The sequence below is a fragment of the Manacus candei genome, unplaced genomic scaffold (assembly GCF_025592945.1).
Source record: "Manacus candei isolate 608988 ecotype Guabito, Panama unplaced genomic scaffold, ASM2559294v1 h1tg000109l, whole genome shotgun sequence".
In the NCBI taxonomy this organism is placed as follows: Eukaryota; Metazoa; Chordata; class Aves; order Passeriformes; family Pipridae; genus Manacus; species Manacus candei.
In genome coordinates, this window is record NW_026138157.1 from 1511635 (window position 1) to 1535846 (window position 24212).

At 41.4% G+C, this 24212-nt stretch overlaps 1 protein-coding gene across 5 annotated transcripts in view; it reads left to right on the top strand.

Moving 5' to 3' along the window:
- Positions 1–768: 768 nt before the first annotated feature.
- The window catches only part of CDC42BPB (CDC42 binding protein kinase beta), a 93177-nt gene continuing 69733 nt past the window's right edge, over positions 769–24212 (top strand). For 2 of the 5 annotated variants that reach the window (XM_051769471.1, XM_051769472.1), the window contains exon 1: positions 784–1165. In XM_051769471.1, coding sequence (XP_051625431.1) covers positions 988–1165 — 178 coding nt within the window. In that variant the 5' untranslated portion in view covers positions 784–987. Of the gene's footprint in view, positions 1166–24212 lie in introns of all 5 variants that reach the window. The other 3 variants (XR_007900144.1, XM_051769473.1, XM_051769470.1) reach the window with 3 other exon arrangements.

Here is a 24212-nt window from a genome sequence, read left to right on the forward strand (position 1 = left end):
ACACACACACACAGACACACAGACACAGATACACACACACACACACACAGACACACACACACAGACACACACACACAGACACAGACAGACACACACACACAGACAGACACACACACACAGACAGACACACACACACACACACAGAGCCACAGACACACACACACACACACTCACACACACACTCACACACCCAAACTCACACACCCAAACTCACACACACACAGCCACAGACACACAGACACACACAGACACACACACACTCACACACACACTCACACACACAAACACACACAGACACACTCACACACACACTCACACACCCAAACTCACACACACACACAGCCACAGACACACAGACACACACACAGACACACACAGAGACACAGACACACAGACACACTCACACACACACACACTCACACACACACACTCACACACACAGACACACACACACAGACACACACACACAGACACACACACACAGACACACACACAGACACACACACACAGACACACACAGACACACACACACACACTCTCTCTCACACACAGCGGGACACACGAAAGTGCCGCCGCGGACGCTCCTCATGCGCCGCCCCCCGCCCGCTCCGCGGCGAATCTGCCGCTACGGGTCGCCGCTCAGCCCAACCTTCCTGCGCGGCCCCGCCCACGTCGGAGCGCGCGGGCGCTGCGCGGGGGGCGTGGCCGGGGCCGCTCCGAGGGCCGCGCCGGGCCGGGGGAGGAGCAGCGGGAGCGGGATCGGCCCTTCCCTTCCCTTCCCTGCCGCTGCCGGGGCGAGGCCGCAGCGCAGCGGGGTGGGGGGTGGCCGGGTCCGGCCCATGGACCGTCCGCGCCTGAGGCGGAGCCCGCGGAAGGAGCCGCTCGGCCGCGGGAGGCGGCGCGGGGCTGCCGAGCGCGGCTGAGCCCCGGGGCCTTCGCCCCAGCCCCGTCCCGCCCGCACCCCGCGCCCGCCGCCCCAGCGGCACCATGTCGGCCAAGGTGCGGCTGAAGCGGCTGGAACAGCTGGTGCTGGACGGGCCGCAGCGGCACGACAGCGTGCTGAGCGTGGAGACCCTGCTCGACCTCCTGGTCGGCGTCTACGCCGAGTGCAGCCGCGACTCGCCGCTCCGCCGCGACCGATACGTGTCCGACTTCCTCGAGTGGGGTGAGCCCGGGGGGCTGGGGCCGGGGCCAGGGGCGGCGAGGGGCGAGGGGCCGGGAGCGGCCCGGCCCCGCACGGTGCTCCTTGCTCCCGGCGGCGGCCGGAGACGCCGCCCCTGGATGCGGCGCCTCCCTGGGGAACACCCCCGCCGCCAGCCGGGCCTTGACCCCGCAGGTCTCCTCCCTCGGTCCCAGGCGAACCGCTTGGCAGCCGGCGGCAGGAAGAGCACCGGAGTGTCCTTGGCCTGAAACCCTGCTTGGCTTAGCCCGAAATGTCAGGCTAATCCGGCGCTCCTCGGAGGGTTTCCTACCTGGGGGAGGGGAGGAGGGGAGCACAGCAGGCTCAGGCTTTGAAATGCTGCTCTGGTGCCGGGTCGTTGCTTTGGAGAGGGCGTGTATGTGTATGTCTTGAAGAAACAACAGCTCCCGTTCATCATGCAGTCTTTTTTGTAATTTGGGTATGCCCGCGAAGGACAGAGCGTTTCTAGGCGGCCTTTATAAGACCTAAGCAGCCTGATAATGAGAGACCTCCTGTAGTCCGGAGAGCGCTGACAAAAGAAAATGTGGATACTTTTGGTAACACTTAGGATAAAAGTTTCCTATCCAGTGTTATTTAGTTAAAGGCTATTGACTACAGGTATGTGGAGAGCAGAGATCCTTCCCTGCTGCAAGTCTAAATGAATTTATGTTAAAGCGGCCATGGTGGCTGACTGGTTTATTCAGCTGAGTAAGTTATGAATAATAATGCATGATGAAGGTGACTTAACTTCTCTATGGAAATGAGAATTGAAGGGGAGGGAGGAGACATCATTGCTCACGAGTACATTGTCCCGTTTATCAGCTGTTTCATGCATGTACAGTTAATTAGGCCTTAAAAGACCACTCTTAAAAAAAGCCGCCAAAACAACAAAAAACAACCAAGAAAACAAAGGATTTCCTAAGGGAGAGGGAGGGGCAGATTTACTTCAGTAAATGCAAATGTGCGTCTTCAGCACTACAGACCAGAGCACTACCATGAAGGGACAGCTGGTTCTCCTTAATTTCTGTGGGGACCACCACTCTTTGTCATACACTAACAAACTAAGAGGATTCACTTCCTGGACTCTTCTATTGACGTCAGTAATGCGATTGCCAACTGAATAATTAACCACTTTATCACATCTGCCCCCCAAGGCTGCAGCCCGGGGAACATTGATTATTTGTTTTGTCGTGGGAGCTTTGTGCATCTTCTGCGAAGTGCATTCAGGGTGTTTTGCTTTTAAGCCAATGGCTTGAACGGGTGAGCACCAGCAAACTGTTAAGTGTGATAGATCAGACTGCAAAGGTACTTTGAGCACTGAAGTTGAGGAAAGGATTTGGGGCAGGCCAGAGAATGATGTGCTTTTTCTATAGCACTGCTGGTGGTTGTATCTCACTGATTGATCCCTGCGTTGTCATTTTCTGTGTGATGGAGAGGCCGATTATCCAATTGTTTATAAAATCGCTTCTTTTAATTCTATTTATTGTGTTCACTGAATGTGAAAAGGTTACTGACTTGATGAAAAGTATAGCTCGCAATAAAAACAGTGTGTAGTTCTTACTGCAGTGTGGGATTACCCTGGTATAACAAAGTGCCTATTCAATAAATAATTGAAATGTATGTGAGCTACCATCTGGTGTTGCAGAGTAGGGATAAAAGTTTATAATCCAGGCTCTTGATGGTAAGGGGGTGGGCCTAAATCTGGACTGCTGTATATTTGTGTTCCATCAACAAGGGATACCCTTAAAACCAATTACAGTTGATACCCTGTGCTCCTCCCTTTCCTTCAAGCTGTTAAAAACTAATGAATGCCAGCAAGGAGACACCTTTTATCTGTGTCCTAATGCCCTCACAGTATGTTTCCACTGACAAGGAACTTGTTTCTGCCTCCAGCTTATAAGGAAACTATCATGCCAAACATGCTAATCTTCCTTATGTCATGATATGTCTTAATTACAGCCTGATTCTCTGTTAGAAGATATTCTGGATTGATGTGCACAAATTTTCTGTGCTGTTATGTGTCTGTGGAAGCATGAGAGTGTAGTTAAATATTTGGGATATACTTTGAAGACCAGTGTTTCTTTATCAACTGCAGACAGAATTTCCTTTTGACAAAATGGAGACTTATCACTGACAATGGAAATAAGCTGCATAGGTTCTAAGTTTGAATTAAACTGAGCTATGTAATAAGCATTTCTTTAAAATTTTGAATTTAAAACTGGGTGTGAAATTCCCTTGAAATGATTCAGCGTGGCTAATGGACTTGCTCTCATTCTTAATTGCCAAGAGAAAAGAGAGTTCAGGCGTGGTAGTTGAGGCAGGGCTTTTTCTGGCTGTGTGGTGCAGAGGAGATGAAGACTCGTATGGTGTAGTGTCTGGATGTGGATATCTCTGCTCTCTGACAGCAGCATGATGCTGCTCATATTCTGGAGCTGGCACTTGGTTGCTGGAGAAATGGGGAGTCCAAAAAATTAAACTCCATGTTTATCTTGTGATACTTGGGCCAACTTGTCCCTACTCAACATCTGTGGAAGCCTCACACCTTACCTGCAGAGGCTGCTGAGCTCCAAATGGTGGATCCAATTGCTTCTGTCCTGTAAATCCCACTGCTGCTTCCTGGCAGACCTGCCACAGGCTTATTTCTTCAAAATCTTCTTCCTATTTTCTAACCAAAGAAGAGCATAGGGTGTGGCCATTCGCCTTGAGGCAGCTTGTGGCTTCCATTGCTTTACAAATGTTGTAAGAATCTGCCATTTTAACCTTGGCAATTACAGCTTTCCCATGGTGATTGGAGCTTTCAGACTGTTTTTTCCCCTATCGTGGATGTATAATACACATATCTTTATGCCAGATATCTTTGGAGAAGAGCTAGCTGAGCTGCAAGTGAGGAGTCCAAAGTCCTTTTCTTCTAGTTATTTTTATTTATAACTTATGTTGAATAAGATCCCACCCAGTTGATTATCAGTATATTGTTTATATAATAGATATTGAAATAATGCTCAGTATTCTCAGTGTGAATTAAACCCAAATCTCTTAGATAACAGACCTATGTCTGCATGTTCAGTAAGAATTTTCCCAATCTGTGCTTAATGTCTTTTAAACTGTTGCTGCATCTGCTGCTCCTAGAGTGGGAAATAGAGAGGAGTGAGGAGTCTTCTTTATTCTAGTTGGTTTTACTCATTCTTCTCTGAAAGTGAGACTTCTTAAAGCTATCAGCAAGCACAGAGGAGGCTACATGTCCTTTGGACTTATCTGATGGACTGTGGTGCACACCAGTGCCTTGGTGCTGTGGGGTGCTATTGTCCATGCGCTGCAAAAAAAAGTGTGCTATCCCTTGTTTAACCTGACAAGGAGAGAAGCACAGGAGTGCTGGAGCAGCACTGCTGCAGCTCAGGTGTCCGAGCACCACCTGTCCTTCAGCTTTCAGGTACAACGCGTTCCTCCCTATGGAGCCTCTTGTTCTGTCATACTGAGGCATCTGAGTCTTGCATAATCCTGTGCTAGAGTGGCTGCTGCCAGGGCACCTTGCTGGCTGGCATCAGTTTTGTGCTGGTCTGACATCACCTTGTTTTTCAGGAGTTATCTTAGTTGGCTGTGGCTGGTGCTCACTGCCCCTTACTTCCAGTCAGCAGGGACTGGTGCAACCGGCTGCTCCATTTTTGGACAGCTACTTGGCACAGTTTGCAGCCGGTAGGCAAGCATGTTCAGGGGAAAGTCTGACAGGAATGGGCTTTATTTGTGTTCAAAATTGTCTTGATACTGCACAGCCTCTCTTGCTCCAGCCTTTGTTTCCTCTGACCCTGTGTCATACTGCTGGCCTGCTACAGAGAGCAAGGTGGCACATGTCCCCATACACTTTGTTTGGTGTTGTCTCACTCCCGGACTATGTACTGGCTGGTTCTCTCTGGGAGAACACCTCAAAAATGATGTCAAAGTGGTTTAAACTGATCTGAAATGTGTTTGATTTTTTTGCTCGAAGCAGGTGCATGAGATACTTCTGTGGACTATTTCTCCTGATGTGTTACGAGCTGCCTGTTTGTACACTGACTTATCTTCTATGTTCTCAGCTTGTACAAGGTCTGCTACTCAGCTGGAGTGGTGTTCTCATTTTGGAAGGTGGCGATGTTTTTTTTTGTCTGTGTGTTTGTTTTTACTTTTTCCTGAGCGGAACTTAAAGGGGGCTGAAGCTGTGGGGAAAAGGAAGATTGCAGATGATTAGCACAAGTAGGCCAGCTGGGCACCTGCTGCCGGGCTCCTGAAGACAGTCTGGCATAATAGTGGATGCTGTTGTAGTAACAGCAATGTGCTCCCAGTGTGGACTAGAGGAGAGAAAAATGTACACACACAGTGCTCAAAGCAACCTCTAGCCTAGCCCTGAGCTGCCACTTTTGGGTATATATCTGTTACACTCGAGGCTTGACCATAGATAGAAAAAATCACACACAGAACGTTTACCAGGAAGGGCTGCTGTTGTGCTGGTGCAGTGATTCACAGCTTTGGGTCGCTGTCAGGACTGGTACTTCAAGTTTGGATCTTGCTGCTTGGAGGGGCTTTGTGAACTTTGCAAGTTGATTTGCTGCCCTTCTTTCTCTTCCTTCCAGTTCTTCTTAAAGAGGCACCTTAACCTTTCAAATAAAAGAATACCTAATGAGGGAAGGGAGAATCTTGCAGGGTGGCCTTTCTGTCAGAATAGTGTAGAGCTTGCTCTCGACCTAAAAGAAGTTGTGTTTAGAAGTGTAGATGAGGACTTGAGAAAAGATCTTCCCAGCCTGCATTAGAGCATCTTCAGAACGAGCTACAGGGTCCTCTGACTGCCACAGTTACTGATGTACTAGACAAAGTGGTAGGTAAGGGCAGGGGCATGATGTGTGAGGGAGTGTGCTGCTGATACAGGAGACAGAAACTATCCTTAAGTATTTTTGAGATGATCTTAGAGTTGTTGGACTTTGAGCATTGCTTATGAGGATCTTTTTTTTTGGCCTTTCAGGGTTACACCAGGAAAAACTGTCACTTGATAACATGTTATATCTCTTGACTTGAGGGCTTAAATTCCTCTCTTCTTTCCCTTTGGCACTCCTACCCCATCTCCTGATTACAGAAATACACATAAAAAGCCAGGAAGGGACCTCAGGCTCTGCCAGTTTGTATAATGTCCTTCTCTGTGCAGGCAAAAGCTGTGCAGTGAGTGATAAGCCTGTTGGGCACGAGTGTGAAACGACTGTGGTTAGATAATGAAGACAGCTGATGAACAAGACAACTGAATTTCAGATTTTGGCTAAATTTCCTCTACTTCCATCCTCTATCCAGCAAAGCCTGTTATTATCTCTTATACTGGAGCCAACAGCAGGAGGGTATGGATTGAGGGCCCACCAGGGCAGTGTACAGGTACAGGTGCCTTTCAGAGGTTCTGGGAAGGCGAGTGGTGGTGATCACTGCAGTTTCTTTGTACAGTGTGGATGCAGCTGGAACCCTTACCTGTTCCTGAAGGCTTTCCTGTGGTCAGATATGGCACACCATAGCTTGGATCACCTTTGCTAATGAAGTCTTAGTGTGAGCATGGCCGCCAAATCCAAGTTCCCCGAGTTCTCTGCTTTAAACTGGTTTTGTTCTTTTAAAAAACGTATGTTAGCATTAATTCATGTTGAAGTAGCCCAAGATGCCATGTCATCTTTGACAGAATTGTAGGCTGGGCTAATGACCTGAGGGCATGAAGTTCAAACCCTGCTGCTGTGTGATGATGGACTCTTTAGAGGACATTTGTTTTAATCTGTTATTTTTAGAATGAGGCAATATCTTTTAATGACTTTTTCTGTAAAACTTTATGCAGTAAAACATTGTACTGAATGGTGCAGTCATGTTTTAGTAGTGGGAAAGTAATGTGGTCTGGAAGATGAGTGATCCATAGGCATGTGCTGTTAAAGTGACAGACTCCTGGGTGAAGCTTGTCTTTTGTCCCATAGAAGGAAGTCAGTATCACTTTTCTGTGGATAAAGGTACTAATAAATAGCACAGGTCTTTAGTGAGGGCTTGAGGAATTGTGTGCTATGTTAAAGGCTGTGATCTATATTTTGCATTTTAATTTTGTTTATCTATGAAAACTCAGAAGAGGATAAGTAAGTCATGGATAAATTTGTCTTCATGTAGGAAAAAATGTGTGCAGCTAGGAGTTTCTCAGTGATGGTACATGCTAAGGTATAGAATGCAGAAATAAGGTTTCATAAGCATCCATAAATCTAATGATTTTTCTGACTTGTTTCACTCTTATTTTCATATTGATTTTTCACATATATTAAGATATGATATTTTGCGAAAAAATTTACTTAATTTACATTCTTAAAATTTTCGTGGTTGGCAGAGGTTTGCATTACCAATGAAATGTCTTGGAAGTCAGTTTAGCCAACAGATCCAGTACAATGAACTTTTTAAATCAAATTAAGTTGAACTAACCTGTTTTTGCGAACAGTTCACGTGTGGGAGTGAGTCAGTTTCTTCCACACCTACTAGAACAAATGATTTTAACTGGGTGAATTAGGAACTGAGGAGACTTGTTTCGTTAGCTATTTTTAGCAAGTTGCTTTTACTTTATGGTTCTATATTAATGTTTCAGATTTTAAAAATGTTGATCTGTAGTTGAGATTAGTTGGGAACGTTAAACTACAGGTTCTTTGTATTTATAAAAATTATATTTTATCCTTTGCGTGTAATTTGAAGCAATTAATGCCGGCTAGTTTTAGATGGGTATTACAAAAAGGAAGAATTATAATACTTACCTTAACAATTGCAAATTTATCTGAGCTGTTAACAGAATAGGATTAGGAAAAGTTTTATACGTTCATCTTTTTTATTACCCAAGTCTGAAAAGATTAGTAGGATGATGGACCATAAACCAACCTTTTAGAAAAATAGAAGTGGCTTGTTAAAGCTTTTTGCTGTATTGTTGCCTATGATAATGCCTTAAACAGAGCTGAGATTAATTTCCTAGGTCTTTCATAAGGTACACTTGAGAATTCCAGTGTATTCTCGATGTAGTTACCAAAGGGCTTGTATCGTGCTCAATAATATGCTCTCAGCGAAGCTCTAGGTTTTGTGATGGTTTTTATTTTTTAATTTATTTATTTTTTTTTAAGAAAAGAGATTTAATTTTAAAAAGCTTCTCCACTTCTAAGGATTTTTGTCGTTTGCTCTGTGGTTCACTGTGATCTGCTCATTTCAGCTCTCTCCTAACACTAAAATCTTCCACCCTATTTTTCTCATCGGCGTATGCAGATTGCCAGAATGCAAGCTTTCATTTATAAAGATCTTGTTCACTATAATGAATGTAGCTTTCTTCAATAGGAAACTACACACTGTTTTCTTAAGCCCTGATTTTGCATAGGCCTCAGTAATCATGTCTGTAGATATACTTAGAGTGCATTCAGATTAAGTGTGTGCATCCATCATTTCCAGCTGAGGCCTTAGGCATCCTGAAGTGCCTGAGATCTTAATTTCTATCATTCATGTAATCAGGGTCTTAACACTGAAACCTGTTATTACTTAACCATGGCCTAAAGCTTCAAATGTGATTAGTATCTTTGGACACCCAACCTGAGACCTCTATAAGAGAATCCGAGCTTTACAAACTGGTGGGGTGTCTTCACCAAGTACTGAATCATTGAAAATTAATGGAATTTATTAACCAGATGTGCATTAATAAAGGCTGAGATATAGTTCTTAATTTGCTTAAGTGCAGTGCCATTGAGGGCTGAATACGTATAGCTGCCTTTCTACAAAAGGCCAAGAAGAGAAAAGATCAGAAGCAGCACAAATTCCAAATTCTTTTCACCATTTATAATTGTTTTCCAACATAAAAATAAACGTGGATAAACTTTGTGAAGTCCTACTTGAAATGTGCTTGTGCCAGTTTAGCAAGATGTGCATGCTTAGGGTTTTAGAAAAGTCTGTACAAAATTCTGTCTGGATTTTAATTCATTTTAAACCTGGGTTATATTATTCTAATTGTCATTAAACAGTTAGGTGAAAGATAACAAGTAAGATGACACATGTTTTAAACTCAGGTAGATATGTGAAAGTTGGTCTTAAAGAAGTCTTAAACCACTGTTTTTCTGGCAATATTGTACTTTTATTTGGGACTATGTAGTTCACGGGTTGTGGATTCATTCTTTTTATAGGTCGTATAATTTTACCCAAAACATAGCAACCACTACAGAAATATGGGGGGGGGTTGTTGTACATTATGATTGCCCTGTTAGTAATGGTCCCTTAGCCTAAGAGTTAAACTGTGTGCCTTCCCTGGATAGATGAAATCTCTGTCCTCATCTGAGGAAGGACAAGTTTTCTAGTAATTGCATAGTAGTAATGGTGAGGCATCTGAAACCTTTTTCCCACTCTTGAGGAATTCTTCTGTCCCTGGTTCCCCCTCTGCCTCTTCAAGAGATCCGTGTGTACTTTGGGGGTGGATGGGGATGTTTTCATTGCCTTGCACACCTTTGGATTTCTGCTGCAGTTACATCACTTCTATGATCTTCATTTTGCGTATCCTTCCTCAAAAGTTGGCTTCTTCATGGATCTTTTCTGTGTTGCTGCTGGCTTTACTGCTGCCCGTGTGACTTGGATTATCAATGAGGAAAGCTGTGAGTGTTCTGAGTGTCTCTCTATTTTACTGTAATTAAGGCAGAGTAGAAACAGCAGGAGGGTGACTTCAGGCATGAAGATCCTATTATATCATTTTGAAATATGCTCCCAAAGGTTTGCTTTTTAAGATGCATGTTTAGTCTTTAAATTTAGCTCTTTCTTCTGATAGGATTAGTTAGGTCATCCTGTGTAGTTCCTTCCACCCCCATTTCTGTGTATAATGGCTGCATGTCTGGGCCCTCCTTGTCTCTTGTTAACCCTGAGAGATGGATGCCCAGTGTGCAGGCACTGCAGGCTTTGTTCTGCAGGCTTCTGTCCGTTCTTGGACTCTGGGTCCAAAGGAGAGTAGCAAATGTGTTTTTCCTATACCTATAGGTGTACTTAAGTAAGAAGCTTCTATTGAAAATTTTAAATTAAAGATTTAAATTTTAAAATAATAATATTATATATATCATATTATTAATGTTAATGATATTAATAAATTAAAATTTTAAAATTAGGTTTCTGTGTCTGAGCATTTGCATTATGTCTGTGAGAAATGGCCATGTAATATCTGGCCACATTTTCTTTCTTTTTAGTTAGTATGTTCTTTAAGCAAAGGAGGAGATCTCGCTGTGCTCTTGCTATCAGTGGTTCCTTTTAGGGTGGCTTTGTTGTCTTGCAATGCTCTCAAGTTACTCACCCTAAAGGAAACTACATTATTATGATTCAGAACCTCACCCTATGTGACTTCCTACAGGAGGCTGTGAGAAGAAAAGTTTTACATGTACGAGAGGCTAAAAGTGATCTAAATGTCCTAATGGGGCTGGTAATTGCTACATGTTGGGTTATAGTGCAGAGAGAAGGCTGGAGTTTGTGGTATTTAACCTTTCTGCCTTTTAAGGGTAATATGGTATTTTTCTTAAACTCACAATGCTTCATCTTTCAGAGCAGACTTTCTGAGAAGTTGCAGATTAGTTGTGTCACAGGGAAGAAGCACAAACATTTTCTTTCCAGACCAGCTTTAACTAGTTGTAGTAATATGCCTTAGTCATGTGGCAACATATTGCTGCTGAGAGGAGTTAAGTTTGACTGTGTTAAATTACTCTGTTATGTAACTGAAGATTTCCATTACCAGTAAGTTCACCCTTTGGTTTCCTGAACAGTTTATATTTAAGTTGGGAATAATGACAATATACACACAGTTGTTTTTAAACTGTGGTCCTGCTGGCCTGATACTCCAGATAACACAGGACAACATACAGTGGGGATGCCTAACTGGAGGCTGTATCAGGCCCATGCACTGTCTTTATCTTGCCCTTAGAAATATTTACTGGTTATTAAGGCAACTGAACTGTGGTTATCGCTGTGTTTGTGATATTGTGAGCCAGCAGGATTTACTGGATTGGATTTAGTGCTCTATGAACAGGACTATACTAGTCAGGCTTGACCCAGGCAGGTCTACATCCATGGCTAGAAATAATCAATCCTTGTGAATCCTGAAGTTGACTCTGTCTGATGTGAATTGTAAAGATAAAAGACTCAACATTTTGAGAAGGTGGGAAGGGGGAGAAGTTTAAATAAAAAAATTAAACTTCGATGATGGAGAAGCTTTTACTGCCCTTAGGAAAGGGCTTTCAGTAATTTTCCTCAACATTAAAGGTATGCATGGATTTGAGTGGCTCAGACCAGGAGCAGAAGTACCTTGGTTGATCACGAAAGAATTGAATCTATAGGTTGTCTAAGTATAACCTTCCTATTCTTGTGGGTAGTAGACCTTACATTCTGTCCTTCACCTTTTGCATACCAGCATTATGCTTCCTTCACACTGTGAAACCTCAAGGAGTTCAGCATGACAAGTGTGAAGTCTTGCTGTAAAAGCTGGGGAATGACCAACTAGAAAACAGCCTTGCAGAAAAAGATTTGAGAATCCTGGTAAACAATTAGTTGGACAAGTCAGTGGTGCACCATTGTAGAAACAGAAGCTGCCTGTGTAGAGGGCTCCATCTGTGAGACTGTAGCCAGCAGGCTGAGGGAAGTGGTTATTTGTCTCTTTGCAGCACTTCTGAAGCCATTTCTGGGGTACTTTGTCTACTTCTGGGCTTCCCAGTCCAGAAAAACCACTGGGGAACTGAAGAGAGTTTGGCAGTAAACCACTGATGTGGTTGGAGGCCTGAAGTACAAGATATGCAAGAAAGGCCTGAGATATCTGAGGCTGGTCAGCCTGGAGAAGGGGGGCTGATCATGGTCCTCAACTGCCAGATGTGTGGTTAGGGAGGACACACAGTCAAATGCTTCCTGGGTGCACTGCCAAAAAGGAGATACAGTGGACACAGGCTATGGCAAGGAGGATTCTGACTATTCAAATAGTCAGGCGGACATAAAGTACTCCTCATGAGGGTGGTCTGGCATTGGAAGAGTCTACCAGAAAGGTGATAGTCTCTCCATCTTAAGGGATAAACATCATCTGGACAGGCCTTGTGTCACCAGATTGAATTTTGATGTTATCTCAGCTTTGAGTAGGAGGGTGGACTCCGATCTCCAGAGGTCCCTGCCAACCTAAATTTACTGTGTGGTTCAGTATAATATTTTTTCCTGTGTTCACAAATGCATTTTACATCATGGCTGCTCTAATAGAAAACAGTTGTTCTTCATACTTCTCAAAATGGAAAGAAATATGTGAAATAGAATCTTCTTCTTGTAGTAGATAAAGAAGTTCACACAGCTTGTGTACCTTTACTATTAATTTTTGATAATCTTCGGTGGTTACCACACTCTGAATGTAAGTATTGACAAACTTGTAACTGGGCTTGTAAATGAAGGGAAACTAAATTTTTTTCATGTTGTTCTGCCATGTATTTAAAGAAAGCACCAGTTTCCTTGTTCCTAGCAGAGAATTGCCAGAGCAGGTTTTAAGAACTTTGAACCTATGTTTTATGTCTAGTGCTTTTTCTCAAGTGTGGTTTCCTTATGTCTGGTTGTTGGCCTTGATAGCAGTTGAAGTATTTTAAAGCATTATTCCATGGAGGTGTCAGAAGAGCCTGAAATCCCTGCATGACTGCGAGCCTGAATCATCCTTTATGAAAAATACAGGTTTAGCTGTTCTTCTAGATATATGTTCTCATATCCCAAAGGGATCTCTGTTTAGTAGAGTTCCTAATATCCTTCTATCTGACATTATAAGGAGTCTGGCTAAGCAGTTGCTAACAACAGGGTGAACCAAATCTTCCTCATAGTTCTAAAGATTTAATGGGAGATAGTAGCTGGGGTTTCTTACTTCCTCTGTAGAATAAGAGCTTTATGACCTACATGAAGTTGGACTTGCGACATGGTTTTAATGCTGATGTTCTTTACTGATGATAGCACAGTGAGCCAAGCAAAGTGCACAACAAATTCAGTGTTTCAAAATCATATTGATATATGGAAAACAGCACAGGAAGTGCTATCAGTGATGAGGATAGCAATGTATAAATGAGGCAAAACCCAAGAACTAAATCCTTTATTAGTGGTGTGTCGTGCCTGTAGGGTATCCTAAGTGCCATTCGACTTTCCATACAATGAATTTATGTCTTTGAGTGTGTTGCTTCCAGCAAACTGCTTGGAAAATAATAAGATTCTTCAAAATTCTTACATTCCTAAATACCTAGAAGTCTGGTAGACATCCTTCTCAGAGAACATATACTGTCAGCTATGTCATGAAGGCATTAATTGACAGTACTATATAATGTAATGGTCCACTGCCCTTCTGGGGCAAGGACTGTGTCTGTGAGCAGTTTATAATGTGTGTTAGTTTTTCAGAAGAAACTTTTTTCAAAGTGTTCTGTAGTTGTTTCAGATGCTCTGGTACATGCACACTTGCAGGTACCTTGGAAGAAAAAGCAGATAGTAAAATAATGGCAATAACTTCCTTTTTTGGACTGAGTCTTGCTGGTTAAAACTACTGAGAAATATCATTCTCCTCCTCTCATGTCCTTAATTTCCTCTTTCATTTAGTTCAGACTCTTCACTTCTCATTTCCTATTTGTATTTAGAGAAGGCACTTTGCAGTGATGTCTTTAAAAAAGCAATACACGCTTGTGCACACATTGCAGCAATGACCTTTTGTGTCAATGGCTGTAATATGTCATTTAGCACATCAGTAATGATAGCTCTTTCTTTAAGTGTATGCTTGATAGCTACAGAATAAATAATACAGAGACTTTACTGGAAAATGTGCTCCAGTAATTTACCTTCAGAGCTCTGTGGGGAGCTCTGAAATGGGTGACAGCTGGTGAAAGATAATGGATTATCTTTCTGCAAGAGGAAGGCATGGGCAAGACCTACTTCTTACTTCAATCTCCTTGCCCTCATCTCTTCCTCCCCCTTCATGTCCCATATAACACTTAAGAACCTGTCCTCTCCATTTTCTGAGAGACTTGGGTGGAGACTGCTACTTATCACTTTTGTGTTTTAAAAAAATTAATTGGCAGGGAAATAATTGTAGGTGTGCATAACAATTTGTGGAAGAGGAAATCAACACTGTCAGCTTGTAATCTTTTAACACTTATCCAGAAATAGATTGTTGAGGAGTCATAGTACTTGATTTAAAACTTGTAGTCTTGGAATAAAAATGAAGCAGGTACATGAATTAGAAAGGAGTGGGAAAGAGATAATTTAAAGTCCTAAATATTGATCAATATACTACAAACATTGGTCAGGCCAGATATCTTTAGACATCTTAGCTTCTAGAAGTTCTTGTACTTTAAGGAAACTTCTAAGTTGAGTTTATTTACTAAAATGTCTGTAAAGGAAGATTTTGAAGGAGCAATGGAACTGATGGCACTCAAAAAAAACTTTTCGTGTGAGATAAAGATTCTTACTAGACTTGGGTGTTTTGATCTATTCAAATATGCTCATGTAAGAAAGATGAGACTTCGGGTTGACTTCTTGGTTCTTTGAAAATGCCTCTCTCATAGAGTGGATCTTCAGTAAAGAATAATTTCTTAAATTTTGGTTTCATATAATATAGTTGTGAATGCTTCTGGCTTCTTTCCTTCCTTTAAAATGCAGCGGAACAATCAGTCAGGAGCGAATTTTTGCCAGCAGTTGCACAAGCTACTCTGCTATTGTAAAATTTCTTAGAATAATTAGGTGCATTTTTGTTCCTGTGTAAGAGTAACTACTGGTGCAATCTGAGCACAGTAATAGAAACAGTGACAAAGTGACACTTGCTGCTCATGCAAATAATAAAGTGGAATAGTTTAACACATGACTGTTCCTGCTACTTCTTTTTAAAGATTTTTATGGTCCTGGATTATTTTTTTTTAATGATGCTGCTATGGACTTGGTTTTAAAATTCAAATTACATAGGAAACAAGAGTTAAGCTTCCTGAAATTATTATAAAAGTGAAATTTTGTTGCTGTTAAGGTATAAACATTAGGACAGTTGCCAGAAGAATAGTCTTCAAGACTTAAACTCCTTTACAGACAATTTGATCAACAAAAATGCAAGTTTATAAGCACAACCTTCTTTCCCCTCTGTGCTGCATGGTATCTCTGTCTTGCAGACAATTGCCACAAACTTGTGTTGTGTGTGTACCTGCCCATATGAACCAGATTGAAACTTGTGTGTTACTTCAAAGACCATGAAACTACCAAGAGATTAAAAACATTTTTGGTAATGTTCATGTCCTTGCTAGATTCGCAGTGGCAACCCAAAGGTGGAATGATAAGTTATTTATCAAGCAGTCCTGAGCAGCCTTTTCATGATATTTAAAAAAAAAAAAAAAGATTACCTGAGTGGCATATATATTATCTTAAGGGATTATAAAGTAAAGCAAAAAATTAAAGATTACATCTCTTCCAGACTTTTCCGTTAGAGAATCCCAAAGTTTATGGAAGAAAAGGATTACATAGCCTCAGCTAGCATCAAAAAAGAAACTAACTTGTCTGAACTACATTATCAAGGATGAAAAGTTTGACAGTCTTTATAAACTGTGGTTTGGGACTGAGTGTTTGGGGTTTTTTTTTAAAGTGAGTCGATGCAATTGGAAAATATTACTTAAGAGCTAAAAGAATCAGAGAATGGGCAAAGTAGCCAAGGTTTACTTAGATGACACTGGAGACAAATTAGTAAAGGAAAATATTAAATTCTATGTGGGGAAGAAGAAGGGAGTGGGGTATAGCTACAATGATGCATAAGGAGATAGAAAGACAACTATTTGGCTTTCCTCTTTGTAAATACTGACTCAATGTCTATACTACTTTGCAGAGTTTCCAGTTGCATTGAAGTAGGTTAAAGTATTTTGAGGATTGACTGAAATTCCTCATTCTTCTGCTTGTGGTCACCTCTTCTTCTCATGGTCTCCTCAGAGGCCAAGTACTATGTCAAAAGATTTGTGGGAGGAAGTTAATGCATCTTCACTGGTTTGTACTCTGGAAATGAAAAGCTGTAAAAGCACATCTATGCTGGTAGGGTTTTCCAGCTGCATCTGTACTGGCATGCAGCTGCTCACCCTGGTGTTGCATTGGAGCTTCCAAATGTTTGGTTGTTATTTCCAAGTATGAGTAAAGAAAAAGGTTGGAAGCCAAGAGAATGGAGCCTGAGGTACAGATGAAGATTTGAGATTGCCAGGGTACTACAAGCTTGTTCTAAATGCCCTGGTAATTGACTTTCTGTTTTGAAATCAACACACCTGTCTAGATGGGCTGTAGATGAGTAAAGAAAAGGAACTGTCCGCCTAAATGTGTGGAAATAAATCTTAGGGCAAAAGGATTATGGATGTGGTGCTTATTAAACACAGATGGCATGTGGATAATCTTACACCTAAATTTAAGTAAAGTTGTGTTTAAAATGACAAGCTTAAAAGCAGAATGTTCTATCTGATACTTCATCTGATATAAAAACTTGTTGGGATGATCCTCACTTGATATGCCTACCTTGAAAAACTGAGGAGCAAGACATAAAGGTGAGATGTGATATCTACAACTGTGAGGGTAGTGATTGAACAGAGTTTTGTTTGTTACTGGCTTTAAGAATACGAGGCAAGAAGGAGGGAGAAGATAGAACCCAGGGATCTTGGACTGCTGCTGATCATGCTGGAGTGTGCAGTAATGGGAGGTATGTTCTGCATTGGAATGTTAGTGGGGTGGATACAAGCGTCCGGGAGCCTACAGGAGGTTTGGGAATGCCTAGAAGCATGTCCATTAAACAGCACATCATGTGGGCTGGCAGTCTGTTGAGAGCTTTTCTAAAATCATGATCCAGAAACTGGATTTAAGAATTTAAAAGATATCACAGCAAAGATGTTAGGAAAAGACAGGCTATAAATGCTAAACAAAATCAAAACCAAAACTGTTCTTTGATACACAAAATACTGAGATAAGGGGAAAGAGCTTATTCAGTGTACTGTACATAAATTAGCAAAAATTTGGATAGGAAAGCATGATAAAAATGTGGAATGAGGGGGAGAGAAGAAGGAAGAACTTCATCCTGCCTGTACTAGAGGAAACTGAATTTATAATGCTTGGAGACTTGGAAATGTCTCTAGGAAAAGGCATGGTGTTCTATTTTTAGATTCTTGTTCCGTATGGTTTGCATATATATGTGATGTTAAAGCTGTTTAGTCATGCTGTAAATCAGTTAGATTTTAAAAATTCACTCCTAACTGTTCCAGGATTTGACTTCCCTAAGGATGACTTTTTGATTTAAAGGACAGTTTAAAAATTCAAACATGTGTAAACTGTCATGTATCTAATATTCTAAATTATCATTTATCCAAAATGTTTTCTTTCAGGGCTATTCAATGTGTGTTAAAAAACCAAACCCTGGTTCCAGGCAAGATTTAAATGGCTTTTTTTTCTTTATGTAATAGCAGGCGTTATGATCTTGGTCAGTCTGAAACTTCAGACTAATTAGTTGATGCTAGCAAACTGATAGCTGGAATGGGCAATATTCTAAAACAGTATTCTGCAGGCTTCTTGATTTATTTCCTAATAATGACATTTTGGGAATTTTTTATTTGAGGGTGGGTTTTTTTGAGCCATTACTACTTATAAAAAATTCTGTACAGCTAATGATCCATGTACCATACAATTTGACTCCATTTTTAGAAATCTGTATCTAAGGCCAAGTTTTCCGGTAGATTCTCCCCTTCCTCCACCTGGTAAAAATTTAGACCTTCCTTACCCATTTTAAATTTTAACTGTAGTATATGAAAAGCCTGGGGATGGATATAGACAAATTGTGAAATATGCTATGTCAGTGTCAGACATTAGGGAAAAGCTGCAAAGTGAAATTAGAAGCACGTTGCCTTATCTGGATAAAGTTTTCATCACATCTTGGAAGGCTGAGAGATGTATTTCTCTTTCCTTTTTACACTTTTTACATCCTGTCTGAGCAGTAAGTGTTCAGAAACATCCTGACATGCCCTCTGGAGATGCGCTTACCTTCTGAATGACCCAGACCCCAGTGATTTTGCTGTTACAGGTGGCTTACCATGCTCCTAATGTTTGCCCTGAGTTTTGCTGGTAGTGACCTTTAGCACCTGGAGTCCATGAAGACAGTGCTGCTGTAAATGGTCTTCCACTTCCTTGCTCCCAGCTGCTGATATTGGAATTAGTAGACTGAGACAGAATGGCCTTGGCTCTAGATTTCCTGGTCTGGAGAGGGAACTGAGTGAGAGTATTTATAATAATAAAAAAGCCACTCTGAGCCATCCACTATAATGTGTAGCAAATCTTAACATGGGACTTGTAAGTATTCTCTGCAGGATTAAAGGCAATCTCCCTGTTCACTCCTTCGGAGTAACTTGAGCTACTCCAAATATTCTAATGCCTGGTTACAGTAATTGTTGTCGCATGTCTTCGTGGCCTTTTCCTATGGCAAAAATATGACTTTCAGTGACCTTTTAATTAGATCTCAAGCTCCAGGCAACTTTTGAAACAGGATGAGTAATGTCTGAGAAAATGTCCTCCTGTACACTGCCATTTAGAAGGAAGTGAAGAGAAAGATGTGCCACACCTGTACTTACAGTAGCTGCTGCTGCTGCTTGAACTCTTGAAATTGAAAAACAGCTCAGGGTGTTTATATGTGTAGTGTTGCAGCCTTGAGCCATCAAAAAAATAAAAATCAGGTGCAGTTCTGTAGCACTGTAAGCTGATCCTTAGTCTTATGTTTCCTAGTTTGTGGTGTTGATATGGTTGGGAACTGAAGCATCAGGAAAAAGGTAATTGTTGTTTGTCTCTGCTCCCTGATCCAGCTTTCCATGGGTGTTAGCACCAAGGCAGGCCACCTCTGCAGCAACTGGACGCCAGCAAAGGCTGATGTGTGGGCAGTTCATCACACCCTGTGCCACTTGGGACAGTGACCTCTGAAGAACAGCTGCACTCCTTTACCCTTCTTGCTTGTGCTGGCACAGCAGCCTCTCACGACCCTTCAGCGATGATGATTCAGTTTGTTAAATTACAGGATGATAGTTGTGTTGTGTGTCTCAGGATCCTGCTGATTTAGTGAGTAGAATCAGGTCAGTGAGGTGAGACCAGTTGGATTTGTTGGAACTGATACAAGGAAGAGAGCGATCTCCAGAACTGCCCCTCTGGTTGCAACAATCCACTATGGTTGCGTCATTAAAAGGGACACCTCATTATGTGGATTTCATTCCTGTCACTCTTAAGTGCATTTGTGTAGGGTGCTTTGGCTAGAAGAACTTCATAGAAACCTCTAACCTCTAAAATAAAGGAGTTGGCATGTGGTAGATACAGCACTAGTGTAAAGTATTAATCGTTCTGTTACATTATGCATGCATTAAGTTTATAGTAACTTGAGAGAATATCTTGTATATATCTGGAGAAAAAAAGATGTGCATTCGCTGTAAGTAATTGATGCTACTTTTTTGCTAAGTTTTACTTCTGAAGTGAAATAAAGCGTGCAGTCAGGAACTAGAACTTTGCTCATACATTGATGATGTAAGTGGTGGCTTAATTAATGTAAGTGCATGTAAGCTTATATCAGCACAGTGTGGTCATCAGATTGGAGTTATTTTATTTCTTAGCAGGGTGTGCAAGAGGTGCTAGGTCTGATGAAATTTAGTTTCATCCTATGTCGTTGAAATTTGGGTGAGCTCAAATTTGAGATTTTCTTAATCTGTGCTTTGAAACCATCTGAAAAGTAAGTGATGTATCAAAGTTCTTTTTCTGAGCAGTCATAATTCTCAAACTATTCTACAAAAAAATAATTAACCATGTTTTTAAGATTATTCATCATGCAGTAAAATAAGTGGATTTTAGCAATATTTACAATGTTGTTATGGAATAAAAGAAATGGAATCATTGAAATTTTACTGTTTGGAACTAGCGATTCATGTAAAACCCTGAAACAATTTTTCCATTACTGATGTGCTTCAATATGCAATTACCATTTGCTATGGCTTAAATGGCCTCTCCAACACCTGCAAAATCTGGCCCTGAACTGGGAGTACAGAAAAACTGAGGCATGAATAAAGCTATACTAAACAGAGATTGCATTCTGTGGTGTGTCATATCTATTTCTTACAGTGTTTTGACATGTATCTTGGAAGATCCTGTGCTAATTTGGTACAGATTGACTAGAAACAGGCTCTGGCGTAGCACTTCCACGCTCACTGCAGTCCAGACCAGATTCACATCAATTCCAAAAGCCATTTTGCCCTTCTCCAGTCTTGTCCTTCTCCCTGCCTTGGACTGGGGTGCCAACGTTATAGCTGTATCTGAGTCCCACTGGGTCAATGGTTTGGTGGGATGGGATGGAATGGGACAGACAAGTCAGCTTTCACCTGGAAATGTTTCCTGGTTTGACGTACACATGAATGCTAATGTTGATCCAAACAATAGAGTGGAATGTGGTGGGAAGGAAAAGGAGAAGCTCTTTCAGTAGCAGAATTAATTTCCTTTATGAATTAAAGTGGTCATGTAGCTCCCTATTCAGTTGTCTGAGATGTCTGGAATGTCAGACTGTTCCAAGGAAAATGTATAATTCAAAAGAGCCTGTATAGGACTTGATGTACATGTGTCTTCTGGGCTGGGTATGATCTTTTTGAGGAAAATAAAAGGACTGAAGATGAAGCCTATGAAGGCGTTGGGTATCAGCAGTTATATAAGAGTGGAAAAGTTTCTTTATTATGGAATAGTAATCTTTTCTTTGCATTTTTTAGCAAGGCTTAGGAGGAAGGAAAGTACCACCTTTGTAAATCTTACCAAATTTGAGTAGAAGCAAGATACATTTGTTTCAGTCTCTTCAGAGAGTGACAACTTGCAGAGGCGGGGCTTCTGCTCGGTAGGTTAGTCAGTGAAGGCTCTAAGGCTGAAGAGGCTGATGAACCACCCGTGAATCCATGGTTGGTGCATAGTCTGCTGAAGGAGCTGGAAACCCTAGGGAAAGGTTAGAGAGGCATATTGGCTTTCCCTCTCCCAAACAAATGTGAGAAGTTTGAAAGAGGTACGAAAAACTGGACTACAAAGTACAGTGAGGAACATAATTTCTCTGGGAGCTTTTTTCATTCTCCCATGAAAGTTGGGCTAGAACTTCATTTCAAGCTGCTGAATGTTTTCTGAAATGCCCTGATGAGCACTTCCAAAGGTGCAGGTTTTCTTGTTTACTGTTCAGTCTTTTTTTCCTGCTGTATCTGAAATGTTACATGTTGTGAAGCTTCACCGGGTTTGTGTGGATAGTAAGTCACTTCTGGCTTTCCCAAACAAAACACTATTCACAGTCACGTTTTTCTTCAATCTTAGTACTAATAGTTCCATCTTCCAAGATCAACTCCAATGTTTGGAAGGGGAAAAATAAAAATACAAATCCTGCCTGAATTGTTTCTAGAGACCAAGTTATACTTCCCTAAATTTGGATCATTCCATGACAGTAACACAACAGTAAGCTGAGAAATTGGTTGCTGAGCTTTGCCCTCTGTTTGATCTAAGGTTCTTCTCCTTGTACTTGCATCCCTTGTAGCATTGGGATATGCCATTACCTTTAGGTCTGATTGACATGTTGTTTTTATTTTACCTGACCATTATTTTTCTTTTGGTAAACTAAGGTCTTGCATATATATGAGTACAGCAAATAGTCATTTGTTGGTTTTTTTGGGTATATAAGCCAGCACTTACTTCCTCTCACCTGCTAGAACGCTGTTACTGTTTAGTTCTCAAAGACACATGGGGTGGCTTTGATTAAACTGGCAACATGTTTTTCACTTGGGCTATTGGGAACCATCTGTGTGTTCCTCTCCTCTAGTCTGTTCAAACCTTGCATATTATCTTTGGTGTCCTTTCATTGTGAGCATGAAAAGCAGTGAATGGGCTAGTCAGGCAGATAGCCAGCTATTAAGTGTTTGTGGTAACATTCATCAGCGAGCTGGCATGTTGCTGCTGATTGAGTCCTTCTGTATGGCTCTTGCACTTGGGGCTTGCCACACAAAAAGAGTAACAGTGAACACAGATGATGTTTCAAGGTAAATGCCTTGCTCTTCTGCCGGCAAATTTAGCAGCACTAATAGGATCAACATCAGAACTACTACTCAATATTTTTCTTCAAAGCGTTTCCCAGTGCCATTACCCTTTAGCTTGGTGATAAATTTTTCATGCAGTTATCACAGACTAGTGTACAAATTCTAAATACCACAGTCAGGTCTTCTGTAATTGATAAAGCCACTTACAGAGCAAAATGCGGAAGCTATGAGCGCTCAGTCTTGGTTTATGCCTAAAACTAATTATCTTTTTATCCTTTGAAATTTTTGAGGGGGTTGCGTGTAATTATCTAATCCAAATCTTGTCCCAGTTCATAGTTCTGTTAAGTGTCAGCAAGGTATCTGATTGAAAGTGGTCAAACACTCTTTCACATATGCCAGAAAGCTTTTATAAAATAAACAAATCCATAATCATGGCTGCAAATGGATACCTCTGTGCAGTAGTTCTTCAGAAGAGCTTGAGTGTTTTTTAAGTATTTGGGTACCAAATAAAGAAAAATATGATATTTAATAATTAGCTACTACTTACTATCTTTAAAAATCAACCTTAAGAAGACTCAGACTTTCTTGCTGTTGTGTTAATGTCTGTTTCTACTGTCATTTTAGTTCCGATAAATGCTGTTAGAACATCTTAAAATTTGGAAATACTGAGTATCCAGGCACTGTAAAACTGGATGGCCCCTTGCTCGGGCAATAAAGAGGACTCTAACAGTGTGTGAAGCAGTGTCGTATCAGGAGGCTGTTCTGCAAGGGCTGTAGGCACTTTGCAAGAGGTAGCCAGGTTGTGGAGTTTGTGTCATTGTAGTGATTACCAAAGTCTTGCACCACTGCACTGGTCTAATGGATGTTGATGAATGACGAAGAATCGGATCATTGAGCAAGAGGCAGACAGAGTAATGGAAGTGTGTGTATGTATGTCATAAAAACAGGAGGGAGGGCAAGCAGAAAAGGTGTCAGAGAACACAGAATGTGTCACCTTTGGCTTGTAAACAGCAGAATTTTGGTGAAGTTTGAACCCTGTAGAATTTGTATCTACCTCCTTTACTAGGTTCAGTGGAATAACCCCCTGCCCTTCCCACTGTACTACCTTCCCTTTTCTGCTACACTCTTCCTTTCTTCTCTCTTCTATGTTATATTGCTTCCCTGTCCCTGCATGACCATGGATGCTTTGCAGCTTGGTGTGTGCTGGCTGCCAGATCACCTTATTTCCTTAGGAAACCAGATTGGAAGAAAGCTTTCACTCGGGTTGACAGTAAGAGGAAACAGGCAGCACAGGAAAAGGGAGGCAAGGGTCTGTGTTTGGAAAAATTAAAACTGAAGTCAGCAAAAGATGGAAGAATAAAAAAATGTACATTTTTAAAATACAGGGAAAATTTCACAAATGGGTAGCAAGGCGATTGTACTTCTTTAAAACTGAAGTGTGGGTTGTAACAGGTATTTATCACCCTAGTGAGCAGGTTGGGGCTACCTGGGTGTGGGTATCTTCCAAGATGTGTATACAAGCACTAACTTGTTAAACCTGCCAGCCTTCTGTTTTAGTAGCAATATCATAGGAATGCTGTTTCTTTGAAAAGAGTGCACAGAGGGCAAACAAGTTACTTGATTTCTAGAATGTAAGTGAAGAGGGATGGTTGAGAGAAATGGTAAAACTTGCTGCTCTTTCATGTTCTTTCTCCAAAGAAAACATCTTAAATAAAATATTGTATCTGCCTGATGGGAATGTGGCTCCACAGACAGTTATCTGCGTCATTTTCTTGTTTCCCTGACGTTAATCTTTTGCAGTTCACATAGTTGCCTACCACAATGTTTTGTAAAGGGGATGAGTAGATAAAGGGACTGTGGTGGCAGATGAATTTCTGTCTGACCAGACGGTTTGGACGTACCTTCAGGGTAGATCTACCTCGGTGTTGTTATCATGATATGTAACGACTTAAACCTCAAAT